At 37.2% G+C, this 25,592-nt stretch overlaps 1 protein-coding gene across 5 annotated transcripts in view; it reads right to left on the bottom strand.

Annotated features, from left to right (window-relative positions):
- LOC121315581 (DNA (cytosine-5)-methyltransferase 3A-like) overlaps window positions 1-25,592 on the bottom strand; it is a 177,592-nt gene that overhangs the window by 128,404 nt on the left and 23,596 nt on the right. For all 5 annotated transcript variants that reach the window (XM_041249794.1, XM_041249793.1, XM_041249796.1 and 2 more), the window contains exon 3: window positions 24,641-24,742. In XM_041249794.1, the coding sequence (XP_041105728.1) occupies window positions 24,641-24,742 (102 nt within the window). The remainder of the gene's footprint in view (window positions 1-24,640; window positions 24,743-25,592) is intronic.

Consider the following 25,592-nt stretch of genomic DNA (forward strand, 5'->3'; position numbering starts at 1 on the left):
GTGGAGCTGAGCGAATGCTTTCGCTCAGCATTTAATAAATAAACAGAACAGAAAATAAAAAGGTTGTAACAAACAAAAATACAGGAAATGGCACATTCGCCAAAACAAAAGAGAACAAAACGGACTAACACTACACAAAACACGGTGAGCAGATATTTAAAATACGATTATTCTTACCACAATTATTACCTCCGTCTCCAATCCCGTTCTCCACTCATCGAACACACAACCCCGAGTGGGTGAAAACATGCAGCTTTTATGCAGCTGTACCAAGACTCGATTGGTAATCAATCATTCAATTGGAGTCGCGGTACAACTGTATGTGAATGAATAAAGTGCAATTCCCCGTGCTCACATAGTATTACTTTCTACTTGCATGTGAAGTGCTGTGCAATCCTTGTGCCTAAATAAAAATACACATTTTTGAACACACGTGAGACACAGACCTGTTTATATCCCATGTACCAATGCCTATACACCAACATTTAACACTTCTTCTTTCTTTGATCCCTAGCTAACGATAGGACGATATGCACCAAACAAACTCAACAAGTTAATATCAACTTCGGGCCCTGGGACAACAACTGTCAACAGCTGACATTAAATGACTCTTTCGTATAACAGCCTATTGAAAGTAGTTTACAATTATCAATGTATTTGTCCAGTTAAGGATACACTAACAAAATACTGTCAGAACGATGGAAGGGTGGAACGAAACAAAACAAAAACATAAGAATTTAAATCTATTGGGCTCTTTTAAAATAATAAATTATGTGTTTAAATCATTATAGGCAAGGCTAGATTCAAACAGTGGGCCCTGAACTAACCTGGACCAATTCAATGCAGCATATCAATTTTATATGAGGGTGTAACATAATCTAAAAGATACTGAACCATTGCCACCAAGGATACCAAGGCAGATGCTCTTTGGAAGTCACATTTAATATATTTTTTAGTTCAGCTTCAAACCTAGTGTTTTTTTTTGGGGGGGGGGGGTTTGCACCATTTGTAAAATTTTCATCTTTAATGGTATATTTTACAGTCCTCCACCATAGGGCTCTGAATGGTACCAGCACTAACTCCCAGTTTATCTTAATGGGAGTTTTGAATGGCTGCAGAAAGCAGAGGTTATTGATAAAGGTTTTAAGGGTTCTATCCAATACAAGAAGGGGACATTTCACGTGCCAATTTTGTTATTTTTACATTTATGTTTTTATTTTGTATGATAATTCAATGTTGGTGAAACAGAAAAAATGAAATATTCTACAATTTAGCATTTATATTTAGGAAAATGTGTTGTATAATAATAGCTTTAGAGAAAATGATCAATTTTGAATGTGACAACTTTAATAAATGTTATGTTGAACCATAAAATATATCTTGAAATACCAATTTTTAGGCCATGAAATGCAGTGAAATAAGCACATTTTTTTTTAAACTAGTGAAACAAGATATTAGGGGAACACTTATAACAAATCATTTGTTAACATATTATTTGCCATTCCTTCTGCCAATATAATATTTTAAGTGAAGTAAGAAACTTTTATTCCAGTTAAGATATCACAGACATAACTAAAGCTACACCATACATAACTTAAATCTTCCCTATGATATTATGGCTTTAATACTTCTCAACTTGGTTAAAAACCTTTTTAACATTTTGTACTGTACTAACAGTGCTCCTTTGTATGTGAACTGTACAACTCTAATGTAATAGAGTAGAACAAAGTATTTACCAGTATAATGTTGTACTAATGTCATGTTAGTTTAATAACATTTCTGTATAAAACTTTGTCCTTTTAATCAAAATTAGATAATTGGTACAAAATGCAAGTAAGTATATTGGACCAGACCAACAAACTAAGAGCAGGGAGATAGCCACTGAATTGCTCTGTGACCTTGGTCAGTTGCCTTTCTCATTAAGCTATCCTGCGTAAATCATTTCTTTAAGCCATTAGAAAAGGTTTTAAAGGCCTTTTTTGAAACCAGGAGCTAAGTTCACTTTTTTTTTTTTCTTGACAAGTCTGTTTGTTTTTGCAGCATAAATTACACACCAAACATACAGACACATTTTGAAAACTAATGAACCATCATTTGTCACATGATAAAGAAATGTTTGTGTTAAACTTTATTTACAGTAAACAGTCCATATCTAAAAAACAGAAATGCACATCCTTGCTACCTGGCAAGTATTGTTTAAATTAGGATTTATACTGTAAACAAAAATCTATTTTTCTTCTATTTGCAATGACCCTTATCAGGGAAATGGTGGTGGAGGTTACCTCACAAATAACTGCTGAGGCACCAGCTGCAGAGAAACATTTCTACTGCAAATTTATACTGATAGCTGGTGGTTTTTTGCAAGTGGACTTTGACCTTCAATATGTCCATGCTAACTAGCTTAAAAAAAACCTCAAAAAACATAAAAGGTAATTTCTTGGAATGTTGTGCATAAAGCGTACCCTTGCCTAGCCACTGTGAACAGATTTGTAATCTGTGTTCATTCAGAAAGCACAAATAACCGGTTATTTAGCCTAAGAGACATTGCATAATGCCTACGAAGCTGCCATAATATTTACAGCAGCAACATTACAGCATTGTATCCCACAACCTCTTAATGTCCGTCAACTGAATGAATGCTGGAATTCATTAAATGCAGGAAAGGGGACACGGCTGCCATCGTGTATATTTAAATGAAACCCTAACTGACATAGCCTTTTCACAAACTTCTGATTGTTGAGGTGTTTTTTGTTCAGCCTTGTACATCTTGCCTGTCAGTACTGTGTAAATTGTAATTCATTCTATTGGACTGAATTGAATAATTTCCACGAAAACATTTGGTTATCATAACCCTGGTTCCCTGAAATAGAAATGTAACCATTACCGACTGTGTAGTTACCTCCTGAAGCCTCCACTCTGAGGCACTGTAAACTCCCCTTGAGAGGAGGTCGTGCTGCCCAGTTTGTCACATGGGGCAAGTGTACTGCCCGCAGTGAGAGGAGGTTCTCCTGTGCCCAGAGCAAAAGCTTGTGAGCTATGCGATGGAGACTGGGAGACCTGAGGCCACCCTGGTGGTTTATGTATGCCACCACTGTTGTGTTGCTCATATGGATAAGCACATGTCTCCCTCTAAACTCCTGCAAACAATTCTGCAAGGGGGGTTCCACACACCTTGCGCACCCCTGCCGTTCCACAGAACACCCCTGCCCAGGCTGGGCGCATCCGTGGTGACGACCTCCCTTCTGGTGATACTGCCCAGTGCTACACCGATAGTGGCGAGACACTGGCTGAAAAACACATGTGTAGGAGACGAAAAGTAGGTCTGAGAAGCTGCTGCCATCAAGCCCAGAAGTTTCTGGAACATCACTACCATGAGCGCTCTGCTGAGCTGAAGTAGTTCTCCAGACAGGCGGCTATTCTCTGCACTCTGCCATTCGACAGAGTGAACAGCATGGACCTGGAGTCAAAACACATTCCCAGATAGGAGGCTGTCTGAGAAGGTGTGAGCTAGCTCTTCGCATGATTCACCATAAGGCCCAACCACTGAAAGTGGCTGGTGACAAGCTTCGTATGGGCCTCTGTCTGTGCTGGAGGCTGGGCTCAAATGAGCCAGATAATCAAGCACGCTGATACTTTTGAGTCTCAATGGGGCCAGGGTAGCTCCAATGCACTTTGAAAAGGCAAGGGGAGCTAGACAGTAGCCAAACAGAACTCGTGCGCTGTTTCCTGAAAGGTGATCTGCAGGTACTTCCTGTGCACTGGTTTTATGTGGATTTGAAAATAAGCACTGCAGCATCTCCACCACAGGACCAAATGTATGCCCTGGTGTAATAAAGGCATCCAACAGCGGTGCTTTGTCCTGCTGCCAATCTACACTCCTAGCCCCCTGGGACCCCAAGGGGACAGACGGGGCAGGCAGCGCTGAATGTTGGTGGGAAACTGCTGCCCAGAGCTTCTCCATTTGCTCCGAGCCCACCGATCGCTTGGAATGGTGACTGTTCTTCTCGGGGGGGAGGAGGAAGATGATGAAGACCGTAAAGACGACTTCCTGCATTGGCTACTTTCCCGGGTGCATCGTCCACTCTCCCTTGGCACAGAGTCATGGGGTGAGGATGCAGCCATCTCTCTACCAGAGGGAGACAGGAAAAGAGCGCTGTGCCGGAGTGAGGGACGCAGAGGGCTCTGTAGAGCTGCGGGAAAGGCATTTCTCCAGACAGGAAGAGCATCTGCCGTGCTTATTCTCAACAGGCAGACTGGCCTTGCATGTGTCACAAGGATAAAACCCAGGCATTATACAAGTAGCAATGCAGTGTACAGTAACATAATGTAGTTAAGGTTGGAACAGGTTTGGTTCTGGTTCGTGATTTTAACACCTGGTCGGTACGGTATGATATGGACAGTCCTGCGCGTAGTCTCTGTGAAAATAGAAAAACTGAATGAGAAAAGAAAAAAAAAATTCTCAACAAAACACAGTAATAACAATTATTTTAATTATACCAACAGCCTCGTAATTTTGGCCCAAGCCAAAACAAAGTTATTGCAGTCTGGGGGGAGAGCACAAAGTCAGCCGACTTATGTTGTTTGATCCCTGGGAAGGAGCGACTCAAGCCGCTGGCTTCACGCTGGGCGCAGGGCCGCAGCGGGACGTAACAAACAACAGGCTGTAGTACAGAAATGCAGCGATTATTTTTAATATCACAAATAATTATGTAAAAACACAATATATGTGAAAATCTATAGCAGAACAAGTAACAAGTTACTGATTTATGTCTCGTTTCCACTGCCTCTCCCCAGGTATAGCAGAGCTGGGCGGTCCGGGTGAGTTGTAGCTGGAGGTTGTTTCCACTGACTCAGTTACACCTCAAAGTACAGTTTCGTATCTCATACCCAACGGGACCAAACTGTGCTGTGCAGACGTACAACACCGAAAGGCGTGTGCTACAATATGCCATGGCAGCTGTATAAGGAAAGGCTGTGTTCAAAACAAACCCAACGCCAAAAACTGCATTTGAGCTACAAAAAAAAACATTGTAAACCTTTGTTCAACAAGATTTAGCTTACCAAATAAAGTATGATTTGATTTGTGTAATCAAATTACCTTTTTTTTATTATTATGTTTGAACCAGGTGAACCTAAAATACTGTGGTATGTTTCATTTATGGCTGTGTGAACTAATTTAAGCTGTATCAGATGCAAGGAAGAAATTATATGCTGGAGAAAAAAATAACAATAATAAAACAGAATTATATTACTTTGAGGTTTTTGTGTTTCCTTTGAGTATAAAGCATTTAGAAACATCCCCCCCCCCCCACCCACAATGGTTGAATCTCTTTCTTGCACCACATATTTTCATAGCCCACCTATTACAGAAGTAAAAAAAAACAAAAAAAAAACGTTTTAATACTTGCAATTTCTTTCAATAATAGGAACATTGAATTCACTTCAATTTATTTGGGTTAATTAATATTGTAAATTGAAAGCTGAAATGATCAAAATACATTACTTATATAATTTAATGCACAGCAGCAATAATAGAATTACTCAACTTAAATCTGTATACTGTAAACTGAACCAAAAAAAGAAAGAAACCAAGAAAGTTGCTGATCTGAAAAGGCCTGAAAAATATTCTCTAATGCCATGCTGCACAATTTGATGTCGACTCAATCTAGTCTGACTGACAGAGTTCCCATCAGAAAGAAACAATTCAGCCTGCTCCTGGACCTTTATTAGATTAGTGAAACAAAGCTGTGTTTATTTTGGCTTACAGCACTGCACCAGCAAACTAATCCTCACACTCTCCTAATCAGTCCAGGTATTTAATTAAACTCAATCCAGAAGAATCAGCAGAAAAACAACAATATGGGGTCACTGGGATTTGAACCAGGCTCACATGAATCACCCTGCAGCCCAGGTGGTTGTGCAAGAGCTATTGAGCCCAAGGCTAGTTGCAGACAAGCATTCTATGTGTTATGGTGGGGGTGGCACAACAAATACGGGACCCTTTAACCAGCAAGCCTTGTGAAGACTGAACTTCAGGAACTGATGAAACACAAATGAAAGTAGAATTTAATACTTGTAAACATTCCCTTGAGCTGTGGCTTGGCAGGCCTCATAGCGTCTCAAATATTCTTGATTACATGGCTTTCAAGGAATTGTGAATACTTCCTGTTGTTCTTGAAACGTATTGTTTATCCTCAATGCCGTTTGATTTAAGGTTTCTTACTCAGTGTAGAGATATTGTTATTGTTGTTACTGTTATTATTTTAGTACTCTATTACTTGGGATATGTATCATTTCTTTTATTTTGTTCTTGTGGTGGAAGTAGAATTAATATCCACAAGGGGGAACAGAATTACATGTAATAGATAAGGACAGGTTAATCAAACCCTTTGGGAAGGAAGCATCGGAGTTCACCGATATTTGATTACTAATGGAGATCCCCCATTAACAACTAGTAGCAGTACATACTGCACCTGTGTAGATTTTGTTTTGTATTCACCAGGTCAGTATCGCTAATGTTTAATAAACTGAGCATTTATTGATCAGTTATCTTCTTTATTATACCCACCCTTATATCACTTATATCGGAACAGAGAGGTCAAATCTAGTGAATGTACTTGTGGATAAGGCTTACAGGGGCTCCAGTGTGCGTGGGCTACACATTTCTCTTTCATGACACAATGCTTGTATGTGATGTTTACCATCAACGACACACACATGCAATTGTATTGAGTTATTAAAATTCCAGCACAGTGCAGCTAAATGGCAGTCGCAGACTGATGTTTTCCAAAAACTCTGCCTAGCAGTATTACACACGGTCTTAAACCCCAATACTGTTATGTTTCTTTCTCCGGGGGACGTAAGTAGCCTTTACAATATATTGACAATGAGCTTTAACAGAACTCATGGCCTTTTCGCTCTGCTTTAGTATTTGTACCCAGCTCAGGTCTAGTCAGACTAAACCCAGCCTGTAACTTTCCATATATTAAAGTGAGTCCATCTCTAATGAACATTATGCTTCTAATTAAAATATGGGTATTTAAAAAGAGCAATTTCACCACTTCTAAGCAGCCATGTATGTTTCCAAGCATGTAAGTAAAGCTGAATCTAAAAAGTATTCTGGTTAGGAACATACGAAAAGATGCCAACCCAGTCAGTGTGTTTCCACGTTTGTGAGCACAGTGTTAAGCATCACAAAGTAGAAGACATATCTGGCACAATTACAAAGACCAGATTGTTTGACAGAATCAGTTTAAGCAGTTGTTTCTAACTCATAATTGAATGGAATGTATTTAGCCACATCAGAAGTAATAAGGGTAAGAGTGTTTAGAAAACACTCACTTCACCACTGTGATCAGAGCCATTTTTTTTTTACAATACCATAGTATTCAGTAGTATTCAACACAGCAAAAACAGAAGAAAAACACCCAATGATCATTTACAAAAACTTACTATCACTTACTTGATCCAAATAAATAATATAGGACAGATGGTACAGTAATACTTTATTTGACATTTTTATTATAATGCATTTCAAAAAGCACTACAATCTCTGTAAATATAAAATTACAGTAAGTGTCAATGAAAAACTAAAATTTTGTGAGTCTACAGCTATGACCAAAAGTTTTATATCACTCTACAGAATTAACTAATTTTGCTTCGTGAAGTCGAATAAAATATCTAAATTATGTTTATATAGTTTTTTTTTTTTTAATTATGCCTCAGGTGATGCAAAACTTTTGGCCATGGCTGTATATGTATGTTGAGCAACTAACAATAACCATCCCATGTGTTCTTTGATGATTGTTTTAAATGGCATCCCTAATTCTGAGATTTGCCTCCCTCAGCACTCCAGGAAAACAGTCATGAAGGAACTCCTAGGCTGTAGGAAATGTTGTATCTCTTGCAGATACAAGGGTAATTGGTTAGGAATGTATGATTGCAAAGAAGAGGGCTCTCTCTCTCTCTGCTGATTATCAAGGAAGGGGTAGAGGGGTGTAGGATATATCTATTGTGCTATACTGGAGACTCAGGACAGTTTGAAAAGGGAGAAGAGAACTGACATTGCCAACTGTCTAGATTTGGCAGCTAAGTATTAACATTATCTGTTACTCTGCATTAGGCAGTGGCATGCCGTCTATGTATGCAACGCAACATTTTTAAGAAAATGATAGAGTAAGTATACGATAACCCTGTATGCAAGTACTCTGTTCGCCTCAGCAGGCTTCTTGTTCTGTTGGTCGAGGCATGCAATGCTCCAAGTTGCAATGGATTGCGTAGGCAACGCAGCACAGTGTGCTCCATACTTCCTGATGGCCGTGCTCTGGAAACTATAGAATTGAATCCTCCTTGACTGAACACTAAGTGTAGTGTGAACATCAAAATCAAAATGGAAAACTTAGTGAAAAGTGTGTTGACTAATCATTTTAGTGCAAGAGACTTTGCAACAAAAACAAAAATTATAAAAAACCAAAACCAAAACTGCAAGTTGTAAGTACTTACAGAAAAGCATGAAATGGTATTTCAGAGAAGCATTGTACAATTTTGAATGGATCTGTGCAATATGGTTTATTGAATCGCTATTAGTAGCCAAAATTATAAGAAAAAAAATGTATCTATAAAGTTGTTGCATGCCTTGCTAAAAAGTCACTCTAGTAGTGGTGCATTTCCCTGTATAATTTTACCTGTACGTTAGTAATAAAACCTGATTTAACTGTGATTTTGAATTGTGTCTTGCCTGGTGCTTCTACTCTCAAGGTCTCAATAGATATTAAGGAAACATTAGGCCTTGTTTTCTTACAGTCATAAATAGGATTAGGGAAGAGGGAGGCAGGTTCTGGCCACCTTGGCTTAACAGGCACCATAAACATGTCAGCCTAGAGACCAAATCAAACTTGCTTCGCTACAAGATTACCAAGGAGTGGGTTCTCTCAATTAATCATCCACTCCAATGTCACTCAGTCACCAATGGCTGGAGTCATGCACCAATGCTGTTGCTAATGCTCTCTTTAAAAAGGTTGTTGACCATATATAAGGCACAGTTTTGCTGATCACTGCTTTTTAGAATTGGTTCTTTCTCTCACTGGCCCCACACATTTTATAAAGAGTATATCCTTTTTATTAGCATAATCTATGTCTTCATATTGCAGATGTTATCTTTTTAAAAGATTAGTAATTTATGCTTTTTGTCCTGTCTTCTGCAAGATAAATAAAAATGACTGTTAGGAGATTCAGAACCAAGAGATTTTGTTTTGTGGTACAGGATGTCACGCAGGACTGACAGGAGTATTCTTCAAGAGGGTTTTTGTAGTAACGTGTCCAGTAATTCATTAACAGGGTCCTTCATAAATTCTTAACTGGGAAAAAACGGTTCCACATTCCACAGGACCTGGATAATGCAGAAGCGTCACATCTTTTTAAATGTACTTAACTGTTTGCCAGCATCAGGCAGAATAAGAATATATATATATATATATATATATATATATATATATATATATATATATATATATATATATATATATATAGTACTGTGCAAAAGTTTTAGGCAGGTGTGAAAAAATGTTGTAAAGTAAGAATGCTTTCAAAAATAGACATGTTAATAGTTTAGATTTATCAATTAACAAAATGCAAAGTAAGTGAACAGAAGAAAAATCTACATCAAATCAATATTTGGTGTGACCACCCTTTGCCTTCAAAACAGCATCAATTCTTCTAGATACACTTGCACACAGTTTTTGAAGGAACTCGGCAGGTAGGTTGGCCCAAACATCTTGGAGAACTAACCACAGTTCTTCTGTGGATTTAGGCAGCCTCAATTGCTTCTCTCTCTTCATGTAATCCCAGACAGTATTATGTAATCATTATTATTATGTAATAATCATGTAATCCCAGACATGTAATGCCATTTTTCTGCACCCCAGTTCCTGTGTTTTCGTGCATAGTTGAGTCACTTGGCTGCACCCCAGTGTTTCCAGTCGCTTGGCCTTGTTTCCACATCGGAGGTATGGCTTTTTGGCCGCAAGTCTTCCATGAAGGCCACTTCTGACCAGACTTCCCCGGACAGTAGATGGGTGTACCAGGGTGCCACTGTTTTCTGCCAATTCTGAGCTGATGGCATTGCTGGACATCTTCCGATTGCGAAGGGAAGTAAGCATGATGTGTCTTTCATCTGCTGCAGTAAGTTTCCTTGACCGACCACTGCATCAACGGTCCTCAACGTTGTCCGTTTCTTTGTGCTTCTTCAAAAGAACTTGGACAGCACACCTGGAAACCCCTGTCTGCCTTGAAATTTCTGCCTGGGAGAGACCTTGCTGATGCAGTATAACTACCTTGTGTCTTGTTGCTGTGCTCAGTCTTGCCATGGTGTATGACTTTTGACAGTAAACTGTCTTCAGCAACCTCATCTTGTTAGCTGAGTTTGGCTGTTCCTCACCCAGTTTTATTCCTCCTACACAGCTGTTTCTGTTTCAGTTAATGATTGTGTTTCAACCTACATATTGAATTGATGATCATTAGCACCTGTTTGGTATAATTGTTTAATCATACACCTGACTATATGCCTAGTGTACCTAGAAGAACTGATGCTGTTTTGAAGGCAAAGGGTGGTCACACCAAATATGGATTTGATTTAGATTTTTCTTCTGTTCACTCACTTTGCATTTAGTTAATTGATAAATATAAACTATTAACTTGGTATAGTTCAGTCGTTTGGTGTAAAATGTGAGAACAAAGCAGCCTGCTTGGGAAACTAACCGTACCGATTCAACCTAAATATGAAAACATACATTAAAAAATGTTCTTCATTTTCTAAGACAATGTCAGCTATTATTATAATCTCCTTTTTAGTAAAGTTGCTCTTTCAACATCATACTCAAATACACAGTTGGTGTAGTCTGAGTTGAAATTAATTTCCTGTTTAGATTCATTTAAATGTATTCATATGCACAGCCTTGAGATATTAACATTTTTCTTGCAGCTCTTTTAAATTTCACAGATTTTGCGAATATATGCAAGATATTTGAATATCAGTGTCCGTTTGCATAAAACATCTGATATTGGCTACATCCAATACAACATTGATGTCAACATCTGCACACAATGCAATGTGAAACCAGCTAGTTCAGAAATAATTGAAGGGATCCAAGCATCTGCAAACGAACTGAATCTCATATATGTGAAAGTAAAGCAACCCAGACGTCCCTCACCTCACCCACTTTGGTTAGCTGTCAAATTGAATTGCCTCAGTGCACCTGGAAGCAAACCATAAGTGAAAACACCAAGCAACAGTAAATTCGGGAGGAAGGGGACCAGATTTAAACAATTACTAATGAGTACAATTTAACAACAATATACACATGAGTTTGTAATAACTGCTCATTCTTACTGCTCTTTTCTGTTTAAAGAAACCCCTGCAGTGTAATATGTTTTCTTTGGTATCTCTTCTACTTTTTTTCTACCCAGTTGCTTTTTTGGGGTCCCCGGAGACCAGTACTGTACTGCTAATTGATGATGTCAGTGTACTGCAGAACAGAACAAAGTAGGATTTGATGATAGACCTGGCATGGTAAGACTGTAAAATGAGCTGAGGACAACAAGCATCAGCATTTAAGCACTTTCAAGGGCTGAATTCTTAATTGCTCAAATTGAGAAAGCCTTGAAATACACTCCTTGCTGAAGGCTTTCATTCATAGCTAGGTCAACAGCATTGGTAAAGATGCTGCAACTATGTATTTGCAAGGCTGACACATGGAGGTATTGGAAACAAAAAGCACAGACATCCCCAGGTACAGTAAGTACAAACTCAAGAATGAGTCATCACTGCGGCTGACAATTTAATAGTCACACGCATCTAGAAAGTTCGTAGTCTACAGCTGGATAAAGAAATCAATTCATGCTAAGCTTAATGAAGACTTGAATAATTTCATATAACTTCTACACCTGACAAAGTGATAAAGTCATACTAGTAAACCCTAAATCCCACAGGACTGCAGTTATGTTGTTATAGCACAGAATGTCTCAAACTAAAAACATGTGTATAGACTTGAAAACAAAGCATATTTCCTTTTATGATAGGCTATCACAACCATATTTGCTGAAGTCACTGAAAGGTACTGTCTTACTATATATTACAATGTGGTCTGTATTTTTTTTTAAAGCATGCAACCCAAATGGGATAGAAAGTAAGAAGTTAGTTACATTTTTTTTTTTTTTTATCACCTGATAATCTTCACACTTTAATTAAATGAATGCTCTGTTGAGTACAAGAGAAATAATAATCAAAAAGATATGATCCCAAAAGAATCTCTGTGCAAAGGTAAAGAATTACATTTAGCTTACATCATAAGAAAGCTGTTTTCACCATCAGTTTCATTAAATTGGCTGAACCACAGATTGCTTTCAGCACCCTACAATCAAGTGTTGGCTTCCATTTCTAATACTGCATTAAAGGTGGATTTGGAATAAAAATGATACAAGCTTTAATTAGATGACTGTCCAATCTCAGTTACAATGTTTGAGGTTTTCGAAAAAAAAACCAAACAAACTAGATTTTCAATGACAAAATGTCACTATAGGGGCCTGTAAGTAGTCTGCAGTGGTTTCTTATTTGTTTTAAAATGGTAAATGTTTTTTTTTTTTTCTCTTAGTAACACTGATGGCTATTTAGAAAAGAAAAAAAAAAAAAAACTTTACATACAGGGCACTTCTGTAATTTGTCTAAAGGCCATGTAACACCAGGCAACTTTGAAGGGCTTTTTTTTTTTTTTCTGGCAGCTTTTCAAGAATTTTTTGTAGATTGAAATACACCAGGAAATGTCTTAAAAATATCTTCAGAAGTCTCCAGAAAAACTTAACATATTTTAAGATTCTATCAAGCCAGGGTTGATAGTGTGAATTTATTAAATTGTTTCTGTTAAGTTATTCTCGTTATCATTAAAACAGAAACACTTTTTGACCATGCTAGTCGAGTCACATTTAGGTATTTGTTTCAAAGGGCATGTGATTTCCCCCATGTGAAAATGACCCCAGACTCTCGGCTCCTTCAACCAGCAAAGCAAGCAAAGAAAGAAAGTAACCTCCCCTTCCATCTCTCAACTACTTGAGAAGGCCAGCTTTCCAGTCCATTAACTCCATGAACAACCCTCACTGCTTGTGCATCAATATACATACCACTTACAGAACATCCTACTGAGTACTTTCCATACTTCACAGTGTTTGCCTACTTGTCTGTGTTATGTATACAGTTTATTATTTTTTTATTATTTACAAGTTTTAGAGAGGAGATACATGCACATCACGCCACGGCAATGTCAGCAATATGTTGAGTGTCACAGAATTTTACTTTATGTATGAACCCATTTTAAATGCCCTGGATTTAAAATAGGACCGTAAACCTTTGTCATCACCATAGCATATTGGTCCCTCAATCTAAGTGATGTATCTGCCAGTTATCGATCAAGGCAGCGATGTGCTTTTTTTTCCCCCTACACATCAATTCTGTTTAACAACGTGATCTTTTTCATTCACAATGGAGGGCTGCCAAGAAACATCAGCACCTATCTACAGTAGCACAACCAAAAAGAAAAAAATAAAAGCATCCAAGTTATTTACTAGGGAGTCCTTCAATGTCAAATTCCATTATGTGTGAGTGTTTCTAATTTTAGAGCAGGCACTGTGTGGGAAAAGTGGAGTTTAATGCTGAACTCATTGGTACTGTGAAGCTCTCCACAGAGAAGATGCTATTTTAAAAGCAAGAGAAAAGGCAAAACTCGAATGAAACAACGGTTCAATTATTGTCCTGAGTAGTTTCTTGCCAGTTTTATACAATTACATTGTTTTTATTCCTCTCTGGAAAACTGCTTTTGCATGAGCTTTTAAAAGATTAAATAAAATCATTTGGAGAGCACTGGGGTGTGTGTTTGTTATTCACATTTTTTAGCTTACCTTAATCAAAGCAAAATTATCTATTTTGTTTGGTACTGGCAGCTGTCAGACTGTGATTTATGTTTTTTGGGATTTCTGAAAATGACTTTGTTATGTTGTAGACCAGGGGTTCCCAAAGTTTTGTTCAAGGAGAGCCACTTAACAGATGGGACACTGGGTGGTGGGCCGCATAATAAAATTCAGCTGTAATTAAACACCAATATGTGCAATACATATAACATACCTTTATATATTGTCCCAAGACGTACATCGCCCGCGAATTTATTACAAACCAGTGCCAAAATAAATCAGCACGACTCTCCCCCTTTTTTTAATCTGTGTAGTTTAATTACATAGGTATGATTTATTTTAGGATAGTATTATGAAGTGTTAAGCTTGATATCTGCAGTTTGTTTCTAAGCATTTGTTTTGTACTTCAGCACATTAAGCCATGCCAAGAGCTTTTCACATTGTTAAGCAGGTTATTTTTAGTACTTAACGTGATTCTATATAGTGTGTATGTTAATGAAACCCACTACTGATTATTATTATTAGATTTCAGGCAACTTACATAGTTTCTGCTTGAGTGGGATTTAAGCAGCTGACTTTTTTCGGCGAACAAAATCCACCACTGACATTGATTGGTAACTCACTTTTTTCACTTTTGTGTGTGTGAGTGCGTGTGTGTGCGTGATTGTGTGTGTGTGTGTGTGTGTGTGTGTGTCTGTGGGTGTGTACATGCGTGTACATGCGTATGAGTGTGTGTGTGTGTATGTGTGTGTGTGTATGCGTGTGTGTGTGCACTGCAGCATGTGCCACATGGGGAATAGTTTTGCATTATTCAGCCTCGTTGCACTGCATGATTAACTGGGCAGACAAAGATAATATATCTTTAAATTGCACTGGGAAGCTGCAGTGCAGTGTAATCTATTTATCTGTGTCACTGCTGCCATGGGGGATTTTCCATCACCAGGTAACCTAGAAACACAGGAGCATGAGCAGAAGGCACTTAAGCACACTTGTGCTGTGATGGTTGAGAGAGAGGATAGCTCACACAACAGCCCTTGACTAGCAGCTTCTTTAGGGATAATATCAGAGCGGTTACCATTTTACGTACTGCATTTTGTTGAGACAGAAAGCTCTATTATTACATTCTTGTGTATTAAAGAAGTGCCTGAAAGACTGATAGGAAAGCTGTTCTTATAGATTATTTATTCTGTGTGCCTGTGTTGCACATTAAAACAACTATTTCTATTTTACTGTATATAGTGAAAATCTATAAGTATTGCATAATTTTAACAATATACACACTTCAATATTAAGCACATTTATGATAATCTCTCAATAATCCAACGGGTTGGTTGGTTGATTTACCATTTAACACTTTTGTAGTTTTTGACAATTCTGCATTTGGAGCTTGTTCTTTTATTTATTTATTTATTTATTTTTAGCTTTATGTATAACAGATGAACCCGTACACAGAAAGAATGTAAGGAACCTTTTCCCAGTTGATGGAACTTAAGATGCATGATTACCAAAACTCTATTTTCCAATTTAATTTACTCTTGCTAAGATGTAAAAATTGAGGTCGCATTTTTTTTTTCAAAACTCATTACTTCAAAAATTGCACTTGCAAAGTAACTTGAAAATACTATTATTTTAAGTACGCTGTGGTTTCAGTGCTTGTGTAATAAGGTTTCATGTTAATAGTAGTGGATTTCATATTGTGTTAGAGTCAAAAGCATTCTCCTGAGACAGTGATTTATTTCAGATATATTGGTCAATTCAATGCATACTCCAGAACATGTGTGATTGATTTGAGAGACAACTCCTCCAAGTTCAAAGGATTGAGGTGTACTTTCCAATGAACGGCTGCACAAATAATAGCGACTGCCGTCTACTGTTGATTGATTACACAATTCATGTACACTGAACTGACACCTACAGTGCACCAGTATTGCAAATAAACCAACACCCTTTGTACAAACCCCAATTAATTTAGCAGTGCAATAATAAGCAACAGAGGCATTGGAAGAAAAATAACATGTCTTCAGATATACACCTTATAGTTTCACCACTCATCCAAATTAATTACTGTCTTTTTATCTATTGGAGCTCCAAAAATAATTAAATTGAATTAAGATTAAATTCATGCTAAGTAAATGTGTGTTTTAAGGCGTATTTTACAATAAGATATGATTCTAGACTTGTATTATTCTTAGTGTTGTAAATCGAACCCTAACATTGCCATCGATTACATCGTGTAACAAATTCCTGGGTAGTAAGTGTTATTTCCTAATTGCTTATGCCTCAAAAGTATAGAAAATGGCTATTATTCCACACAAACTTTGCTTTTGTGACCAGGACAGTGATATTTCAAAATATCACTATTTTCAATGGGAAAACGGGCAAATGTGTGTCTTTTCGTTCACATAAAGTCAGAAAAAAAGAACATATGAATCCAAATTAACATGTATTTATACTAAAGTAATAAAAAAATGACTACAAAAGATTTAGAAGTGAGTAGTTTTTCAAGATTTACGATTATACTGTATTTAGGCATAAGCAATTAGGAAATAACACTTACTACCCAGGAACAAAAATTGTGTTACATAGTGTTATCATGCAAATTCTAATGACGATTATCGATCACTATCGAGTTAAAATGCTTTAAAAAAAAAAAAAAAAAAAAAAAAAAAACTTACCTCACATTAGCAGTTTAAAGGAACAATAAGTCCTCTTTTTATAGAAACAAACAAATCCTGATGTTTTAAGACACATTCAAATACATTGGCATTTAAATATAGCACTGTCCAATTTTCATATTCCTGCCGTCACTAGCCTTTTCCTTGTTTTGGGTAAAATCTGACAAATTTCCAGTGTAAACATAAAGATAAATTGAGAAGAATAAAAATCAACCGCACTGTCTAAAGAGAAAAAAAAAACAAGGTTTGAAAACTATATTAACATTATGGTCTCTCATTGATGTCATATTTTAATCAAAACTTTACATGACTTTGCATAGCCACTGAGATTTGCATTACCTTCAATGAATACAACTACATCGTCATTTTTCCAAACTGTGTATTAGAAGTTGCCTACCCTTTTCTGCAGTGGAAACTGTCTATTTGTGTACTTTTACCCTGCACTTAAATCCAGTTAAGTTATGTGTATTGGTCCAGGTTCCTGATGTGATTTTAAACTTGTTTCAATTTCAAAAAGAAAACTGGACAGGATATATTGATTGACACTTAACAGCAGCCAATAACCACTCTGGGCTCTCCTCACTGATTGGTAGATATGGGCATAAGGAGCAGGTTTAGTATCCTAGGAGATCTCAACTGATATTGTTAAGCAAGTGAACATTTTGCGAGTGTCCAAAATGAATAATAATAATAATAATAATAAAAAAATTAAAAAAAAAAATCTACAATAATTACTGCAGCGGATCGTGTACAGCAATTTTGCATTCTACTGGTGGCAAACTATTTTGTACAACCTGCAATGTTTCATTGGATCACATACATCGAGCTACGATCCAGCAGCATTTAGACTGAGACAGCAATCAAAAACAAAAACAAAACAAAAAAAAAGTAATAATATATATATATATATATATATATATATATATATATATATATATATATATATATATATATATATATATATATATATAGTGCCTATAGAAAGTCTACACCCCCTTTCAAAATTTTTACCTTTTGTTGCCTTATAGCCTGGAATAAAAATGCATTTAAATAGTTTTTTTCATTGATCTACACATCCTACCCCATACCTTCCAAGTTAAAAAAAATTCTAGAAATTTGTAGAAAATTAATTAAAAATAAAAACCGAAATAGCTTGGTTGGATAAGTGTCCACCCTCCTTGTAATAGCAATCCTAAATTAGCTCAGGTGTAACCAATCGCCTTCAAAATCACAAACCAAGTCAAGTGGCCTCCACCGGTGTTAAATTGTAGTGAATCACATGATTTCAGGATAAATTCAGCAGTTCCTGTAGATTTCCTCTTCTGGGTAGTGCATTACAAAGCAAAGACTCAACCATGAGCACCAAGGAGCATTCAAAAGAACTCCGGGATAAAGTTGTTGAAAGGCACAGATCAGGGGATGGGTATGAAAACAATATCAAAGGCCTTGAATATCCCTTGGAGCACGGTCAAGACGATTATTAAGCAGTGGAAAGTGTATGGCACCACCAAGACCCTGCCTAAATCAGGCTGTCCCTCCAAACTGGATGACCGAGCAAGAAGGAGACTGATTAGAGAGGCTACCAAGAGGCCAATGGCAACTTTGCAAGAGCTACAGACTTTTATGGCCAAGACTGGTCAAAGTGTGCATGTGACAACAATATCCCAAGCACTCCACAAATCTGGCCTGTATTTTCTCAAGAAAGACCATCTTGAATCCCATTTAAGTATCTAAAAAAACACTTTCTGTAACCATGTGGCAAAAAGTTTTGTGGTCTGAGGAAACAAAAATTGAACTTTTTGGCCTAAATTCAAAGCGCTGTGTTTGGCACAAACCCAACACACACATCACTCAAAGAACACCATCGCTACTGTGAAGCATGGTGGTGGCAGCATCATGTTATGGGGATGTTTCTCATTGGCAGAGACTGGGGCACTTGTCAGGATAGAAGGGAAAATGAATGGAGCAAAGTACAGAGAAGTCCTTGAGGAAAACCTGCTGCCCTCTGCAAGATGCTGAAACTGGGACAGAAGTTCACCTTTCAGCATGACAATGACCCAAAGCACACAGCCAAATCTACACTGGATTGGCTAAGGAACAAAAATGTAAATGTCCTTGAGTTGCTCAGTCAGAGCCCCGACCTAAATCCAATCGAAAATTTGTGGCATTACTTGAAGATTGCTGTCCATCAACGCTCCCCAAGGAACTTGACAGAGCTTTAACAGTTTTGTAAAGAAGAATGGTCAAACATTGCCAAATCTAGGTGTGCAAAGTTGGTAGAGATCTATCCCAACAGACTCACAGCTATAATTGCTGCCAAAGGTGCTTCCACAAAGTATTAACTCAGGGGGGTGGAGACTTATCCAATTATGATATTTCAGATTTATATTTTTAACATATAATCTTTTTCTCAATAAAACTTGTTTTCTCCCTTAACAGTGTGGAGTATGGTGTGTAGATAAGTGGAAAAAATCCTCATTTAAATGCATGAAACTCTGAGACACTGACACAACAAAATGTGAAAAAAGTTCAAGGGGTTGTAGACTTTCTATATACACACACACACACACACACACACACACACTTTTTCTTTAACAGTGGCACGTGACAACGTAGTAATGTTAAATATTATTAGTTTCGCCCAAGACAGACGGCTACAGTTGGGACTGATTTAAAACAAAATAATAATCTATAAAATACATTAACAGAGCAGGTAACGCTGATCTCTGCATCATCATCCTGTGTTTGTTCATATTCTCAGTAGCTTGTTTTAGCAATAACAGATGACTTTCTTGACAGCAAATTAATATTTTATATTAATATATTAATATAATTTATATATTTTAATTTCATAGAACATTCGATTTCATTAAAATATTACTGATTTGTTATCGTCGGGTCCCAATCGACGATAACAAATCGGTAATATTGTTACAAGCCTAATTATTATGTGTATTGCTTGTTTCATATTTGGATAATTACTGACCAGCTTTAACATTTTATTGTTTCAGTAACATATGTTATTAAACAATCATTTAGAGAGATCAAGGATTCACTAAAGGAGTGTTACATTGTTAAAGGTGATAGGAAATACACTTTATTTTAATAAAATAAATGGTTTATTTTTTTTTTTTTTTTTTTTTTTTTTAATTTACTCAAGCCGTTTTAGAAATGGTTTGTAGAACAGTAGGAATCAGAACAGGTGTTTAAAACCGTGACATTCTTACTTGCAAATCAGCCAACTGGGAAACGCTGGAATGTGCACATGCTTTTGTAAGGCAATCATCTGCTTTTTTTTTTTTTTCTTTTGAAGAAATGCCTTTATTTTTTCTTAGAATCACATAGGTGTTGACAGCCCCAATTGCTTTTAACTTGTCCTGCATTATCCACAGAAGAATAAACCTGAAAACCCAAACTCTTTTTTAAAGTAATGCACTGCGTTGGGAAAGTTATTACTAGTTCAAATGTTCTAAATCTTCCTTTTTAAACTTTAACTAGAAGTCTTTTGAAGCAAAATCACTGCAATAGTTTCTATTATTTGCATTATCTTGTTACTTGGGCAGCATATCATACTATATGAGAACATCTGGCTCGTGCAATTCATTCATATGAGGTCATTTTGCTACACTGAAACAAACGGAAACACACCCAAAAACCCTCTAATTACTTTAAACAATATTTTAGCCAGAAGAATAACAGGGCAGCATTATTGCGAGCACAGAATGACATGCTATAGCTCTTGGGATTTCCTATGCCCACAACTGTCAAAAATAAAGTAGAAATATTTCCCAAGACTACAATGTTAGTGGAATGACATGAAGTAAAATGGATATGTGAAAACGGTCTGTCTCACTGATATGGCCAGTGGTTAAACAACATATATATGAATCACAGAAAACAGCTGGCTAACAATTGTAAAGACAATGGGGTGTATTATTTTGATCTAAACATGTAGCAGAACAAATTCGTATCAGTGCATGCGAGTTTAGGTAGTGCATATCAGTAAAAATCTGTAAACGCCAGGGAGGGTACTACCTAAAAATGAAAGACTGAATGGATTGCTGTACTTAGTTCTTTCAGGAAAGTTGTTGAAAGAATCATATAAAAACAGTTGAGTACCAGCTGTAAAGACAGAAACTTTTCAATCTAAACAGTGGTGGATCTGTTACAGTTTAAATATAAAAACAAAGCGCCATTTTGCTTACTTTTAAGGACACAAATAATCTAAAGAGACTCAAAGGCACTGTTTCAGATATTGGTTTTCATGGATCAGCCACTGTTAAGATCAAGTCAATAGTCCCCCACATCCCCAAGCTCTTGTCTGTATCTATGACATGGGCAGAGGTTAAAACAATGTGGCAAAGTTAATTTCTACTGAAGAATGCCAGTAACGGAACTTAATTCAGAAACTCATAGCAGCCATGTCAGGTCAGCTGTCAATGTAACGGTAATCAAACATTTATTTAGTATACAGTTCATCTATAACTGAATACATGATGTCACTACCTCAAACGGTCTCTGAGTTTTCCAGCGTCGGAAGCTTGTGTTATATCTGTTTGACCACGAAAATAAAATAAACAAATACAGTTGGGAACTGATTATTAAGCCAATTTACCACCTGAAAAACAAAAAGTCACATGACCACAATATGGCAGCCATCTTAAGTTACAGCACAAAGTGAAAAGGAGCATTAGATTTTCCCTAAGAAATTTCCATGACGTTGAAAATATAAAGTTGGCACCTCAGTTGGTTAATGAAAAAATTAACAGTTGCAGCAGAATGACAATTATATATAAAATCCCATCACAGATGCTTAAGTTGTACTGTAGAATGTTGTCGCATCTAGCAATTTAGTAAACAAACCAGCAAAATAATAAAACCTATGCAATTTCTAGAGTATATGACAATTGATTACTGCACCTGACACACAGTTTTATGAAATTGTGATGTACAGTGCAGTACGTGCAAAAGCCTGCTGGGTTATGACGGAAGACCTAGAACCACAGCTTGACCACAGTTCTGACAGCGATAGGTTAGGGAAAGACAAATACATGGGCTGCCAATTCTCTCCTCTGTCCATTACAGGAGACCAATGAAGCCTCCAAATGCTGCTGGCAAACAGCTGTAGATTCTGTCATCTAATACCCAAGACGTTCATATGAGAGTAAATATAAATCTGATACCCAGTTTGCTCCTACACTAAGTCTAAACTCCAGAGGAAAGTTGGTCAAATGATATAAACAACAAACTATGTTTATGAAGCATTTGTAAATGTTGCAATTGCAGACAAACACACATATCTTCCATGATGAATATATTAAGCATCTGTAAAGTGTATAAATGATACTAGGCAGGAAATCATTAAGAACAGCGGATCTCAACATGGGGAGCAATGAGCATTCTAATAATACATTATACACTAATTATAGCAATTACAAAAACATTTGAAATAAAAATGTACACTTAAACCTAAATATGAATTTTATAAACTCGCAAATGATTTTTTTAAAAATTATTTTTATTTTACCTATGAGACCAGTACTTATTTAGCCTGGAAATCAATACTTAATAATGCAAAGACCCAATGATAGGCAATTTTGTGTTTAAGAATTAGTGACAGTTCTGTTCCCTTGTTCAGTATATAAAATTAATTGGATTGTGGTGCGTGAAAAAAGACTGAGAGATTGTGCAGGTGCATTATCGTTTAAAAAACAGAAAGTTTGGAAATATGAAGAAAGTTATTTAGAAATTGGATTTACCTTTGTTGCCACTCTAGATTAACCTCAGTGAGGCGTCTGTGGTGATGTACTGGTTAATGAACATTTTACGAAAAGGTACCAGCTATGTGTGTTTTTCTGTTTTGTTTAGATTTTTGAACATTTGAATCAGGTAAGATGTCATCTGTACACAGGATAATATGTACTGGAATTTTGGCAAATACTTCATTGTGATTGGTTGGTTTTTCTCTTTAATTCTCGCTATTATGGCCCAGGGGAACGGGGGGAAGGACGGATTCCAAGTACAAATAAGGTGGGGCGTGATTAAAAAAAAAAAGATCAAGCAACCATGACTATTACTGTAGTTTAAGGACTACAGTAAAAGCTCTATAGTTAGCTTCACAAAGCAACTTACATCCTGTATCAATAAGGGGCAGACTCATTTCAGAAAGGAGGGGGTGTTAAATCAGTTTGGCTCCAAGGAACTTTAGGTCAAAGCATTTAACACTCGTAGGTATAATTCATCAGTGCAGGCCCATGCAGGCCCGTGCAGGTCCACAGACCAACTTTCACCTCAACCAACAGTGAAACTGCCGATTCTCAACAAGCCTCCCTAACTCTCCATCCTCAACAGCTGTTCCTTTTGCCTTAATGAAGTGAACTATTTTAGATGGATTTTCTTACAGTTACTTCACATAATGAATACAGACCCACCTCTTACAGTATTCCAGTAAAGCCATTAGAAGTGTAGTAGGAGCAGTGCATGTATGTGTGTTCGCCAATGTCACTGTTAATGCCACAGGACATTTGAGGCAGGGACATCACTTAGGAGCACTACAAGCCCTGCACCGACAGGAAGCATATAGACAGAGAGGAACAATCGCTGTCTTATGAAAACTGGCATTTGACACAGAAAAACTGTTACTTAACAATTACAATAATCCTGTGACCCACAATAACCTTAACAATACAGATCAACAGCAACTAGCACATCTGAAACAGAGTTGACAAAGCTGCTGTCTCTATTGCAGTCTGACAACAGCAAATCAGAAAAGCAACATGACTGCACTAAATCAGAAATGTGGAATGACATTCCGTTTAAAATAACCCTTTTCAACATTTTTTGAATTTAAAATGGATACACCACAAACTCTTTTAAGTTTTTAGAATTTTAAACAGTACATTAAAAACTCTTTGTGCACAACTTGACACCTGTGGCAAAACTGCAATTGTTGCACATAAATATGTCAGCCTTATGGTGATATGAGAAATCTAGGAAAGATGTTTGGAGAAATGAATTCTTTATGCTTTTGAAGTCTTCAACGTGTGATCCCTGTGGGTATGCTTCCACTTAAATTATCCACTGGCTCATACTGTATGTTATTCAAATAGAATACCTGATACCATAAATGCCATTCAATCAGCAGATGGACAAATCCAATTGTCGTCAATAAAAAACAAGTAAACAGGTGTCTAGATAATAAAACATGTCATTGTACACAGCACAAGAGATCCCAGAATGAAGAAAATGCCACAGAATTTGTATTCAGTACAATAAAAAATAACCCTGTGTCAGACCAGAAGAATTAGCTACACTGCCTTCTGGCCTACCACTGCAGGGACTGCAATGTATAATTTTCTCAATAAAGACCAGGGGTGAGGTGAGGTAAGAGTGTGGAGTTGGTTTCCTGACTGTTAACCCTCACATTGCTCACCCAGTCTCTGCAGTGCCTGGGCTGATGTAATTAACTGGCTCTGTAACATTCAACCTTAAGTCATCCAAGTTTACAACTGAAGGATTCTTGGAATGGAACAATTTTCCAATTGCAAACACCACTCAGGAATTAATCTGGTAGGGATAAAAAAAAGTGTAAATGTTGGTGGAAACACAAAACTAGCCAGAAGACATTGCCAAATGAAAATCTTTTTTCCACTTTCAAGTGACAAATGCACTGCAGGGTCCCAAATGGCCATTAGAGCTTGTGTGTACAGTATGTATATGTTCCTGAATCTACTCTTGTCAACATCCCCAGAGCCACACATCCAATTTTGATAATTAGTTGGGAGAAAGTTATTGGAATAAATACACTTTATAAACCTGTAAACCTGAGTTACAGTTTGGACTAACAAAAACATAGTTTAGATCCATGGGATGCTACACTTAACTAGAACCACACATGATAATCAATGTTGTCTAACCATGAACCATAGTGTCTGTCCAATCTGAACCATCATACAGATTGAGGTGCTGAGTTACTTGCACACACGATAAAGGAACAGGTGTTTCATACTCACCGGCGGCTGCTTGCGTTTCCTGCCAGGTCGACCTGCTTTCTTCGCTGGTATGCTGTGGGTTGGCTTCTCCTCCTGACTCCTCTCTAGCGGTTGCGCGTCATTCTACATTGCAAAAAAAGCAGAAACTGTTTACTTATGTGCTTGATGAAAATAACCTTCCAGGCCTAGAACCGCTTTGGCTGGGTGCACACTCCCTTATTATGTGTTTAGTGCTGGACACTGAAGTTCTCCATCTGCCTACTGAAGAGGCATAGACAGCACCAGTATGAGTTTCAACTGTAGTACACAGTGTCTGGCCAAGGGAAACTGTGCTAATTACAGTCCAACCTTAAAACTGTTCTGTCGTGTCCAAAAAGCGTTGCCCCTTATCCGAGGCTGTAAGACAAAGGGTTGGGGGACACTCAGAATGGGAGACGTGCTCAAAAATTGATACAAAGAAAGAAAGAAAGAACATCTCAACGCATCATTAGAGGGAGAAAAACAAATCCTTGGCTAGCCTTTAATACTCCGCAGCATGCAGGTAATGAGCTTTTATCTAAAAAGTAGTTTTTTGTTATAATCAGGAGTGCTTTAATGATAAATGGATCTCCAATAATAACCTACCATTTGAAAACAGTAAAGACCATCAGGATGAAATAAGATACTACCCTGTAATACTTTCACAGTGCTCCCAGTGAAATAAGTGATCTAAGTGGCCTTTTTTTTTTTTTTTAAACAGTTTTATTCAAAAACGGTTATGACTAAAATAGTTTCATAAACAATTTTAGTTATCGCAGTATGTAATGCTGAACGTCCAGTCCACTGAACTGTGTCTCCAGTATGAGTGTGCAAAATACAAAAGACAAGCATTCTGGACGCATTCTTTCTGTATCTTCTTTTTACGCGGCTGTGAGATCGAATGACGCTTGGTGTTAGACCTCCCTCCCAACCTGTGAGGGCGCTATGTAACGGT

The sequence above is a fragment of the Polyodon spathula genome, chromosome 5 (assembly GCF_017654505.1).
Source record: "Polyodon spathula isolate WHYD16114869_AA chromosome 5, ASM1765450v1, whole genome shotgun sequence".
Taxonomy (NCBI): domain Eukaryota; kingdom Metazoa; phylum Chordata; class Actinopteri; order Acipenseriformes; family Polyodontidae; genus Polyodon; species Polyodon spathula.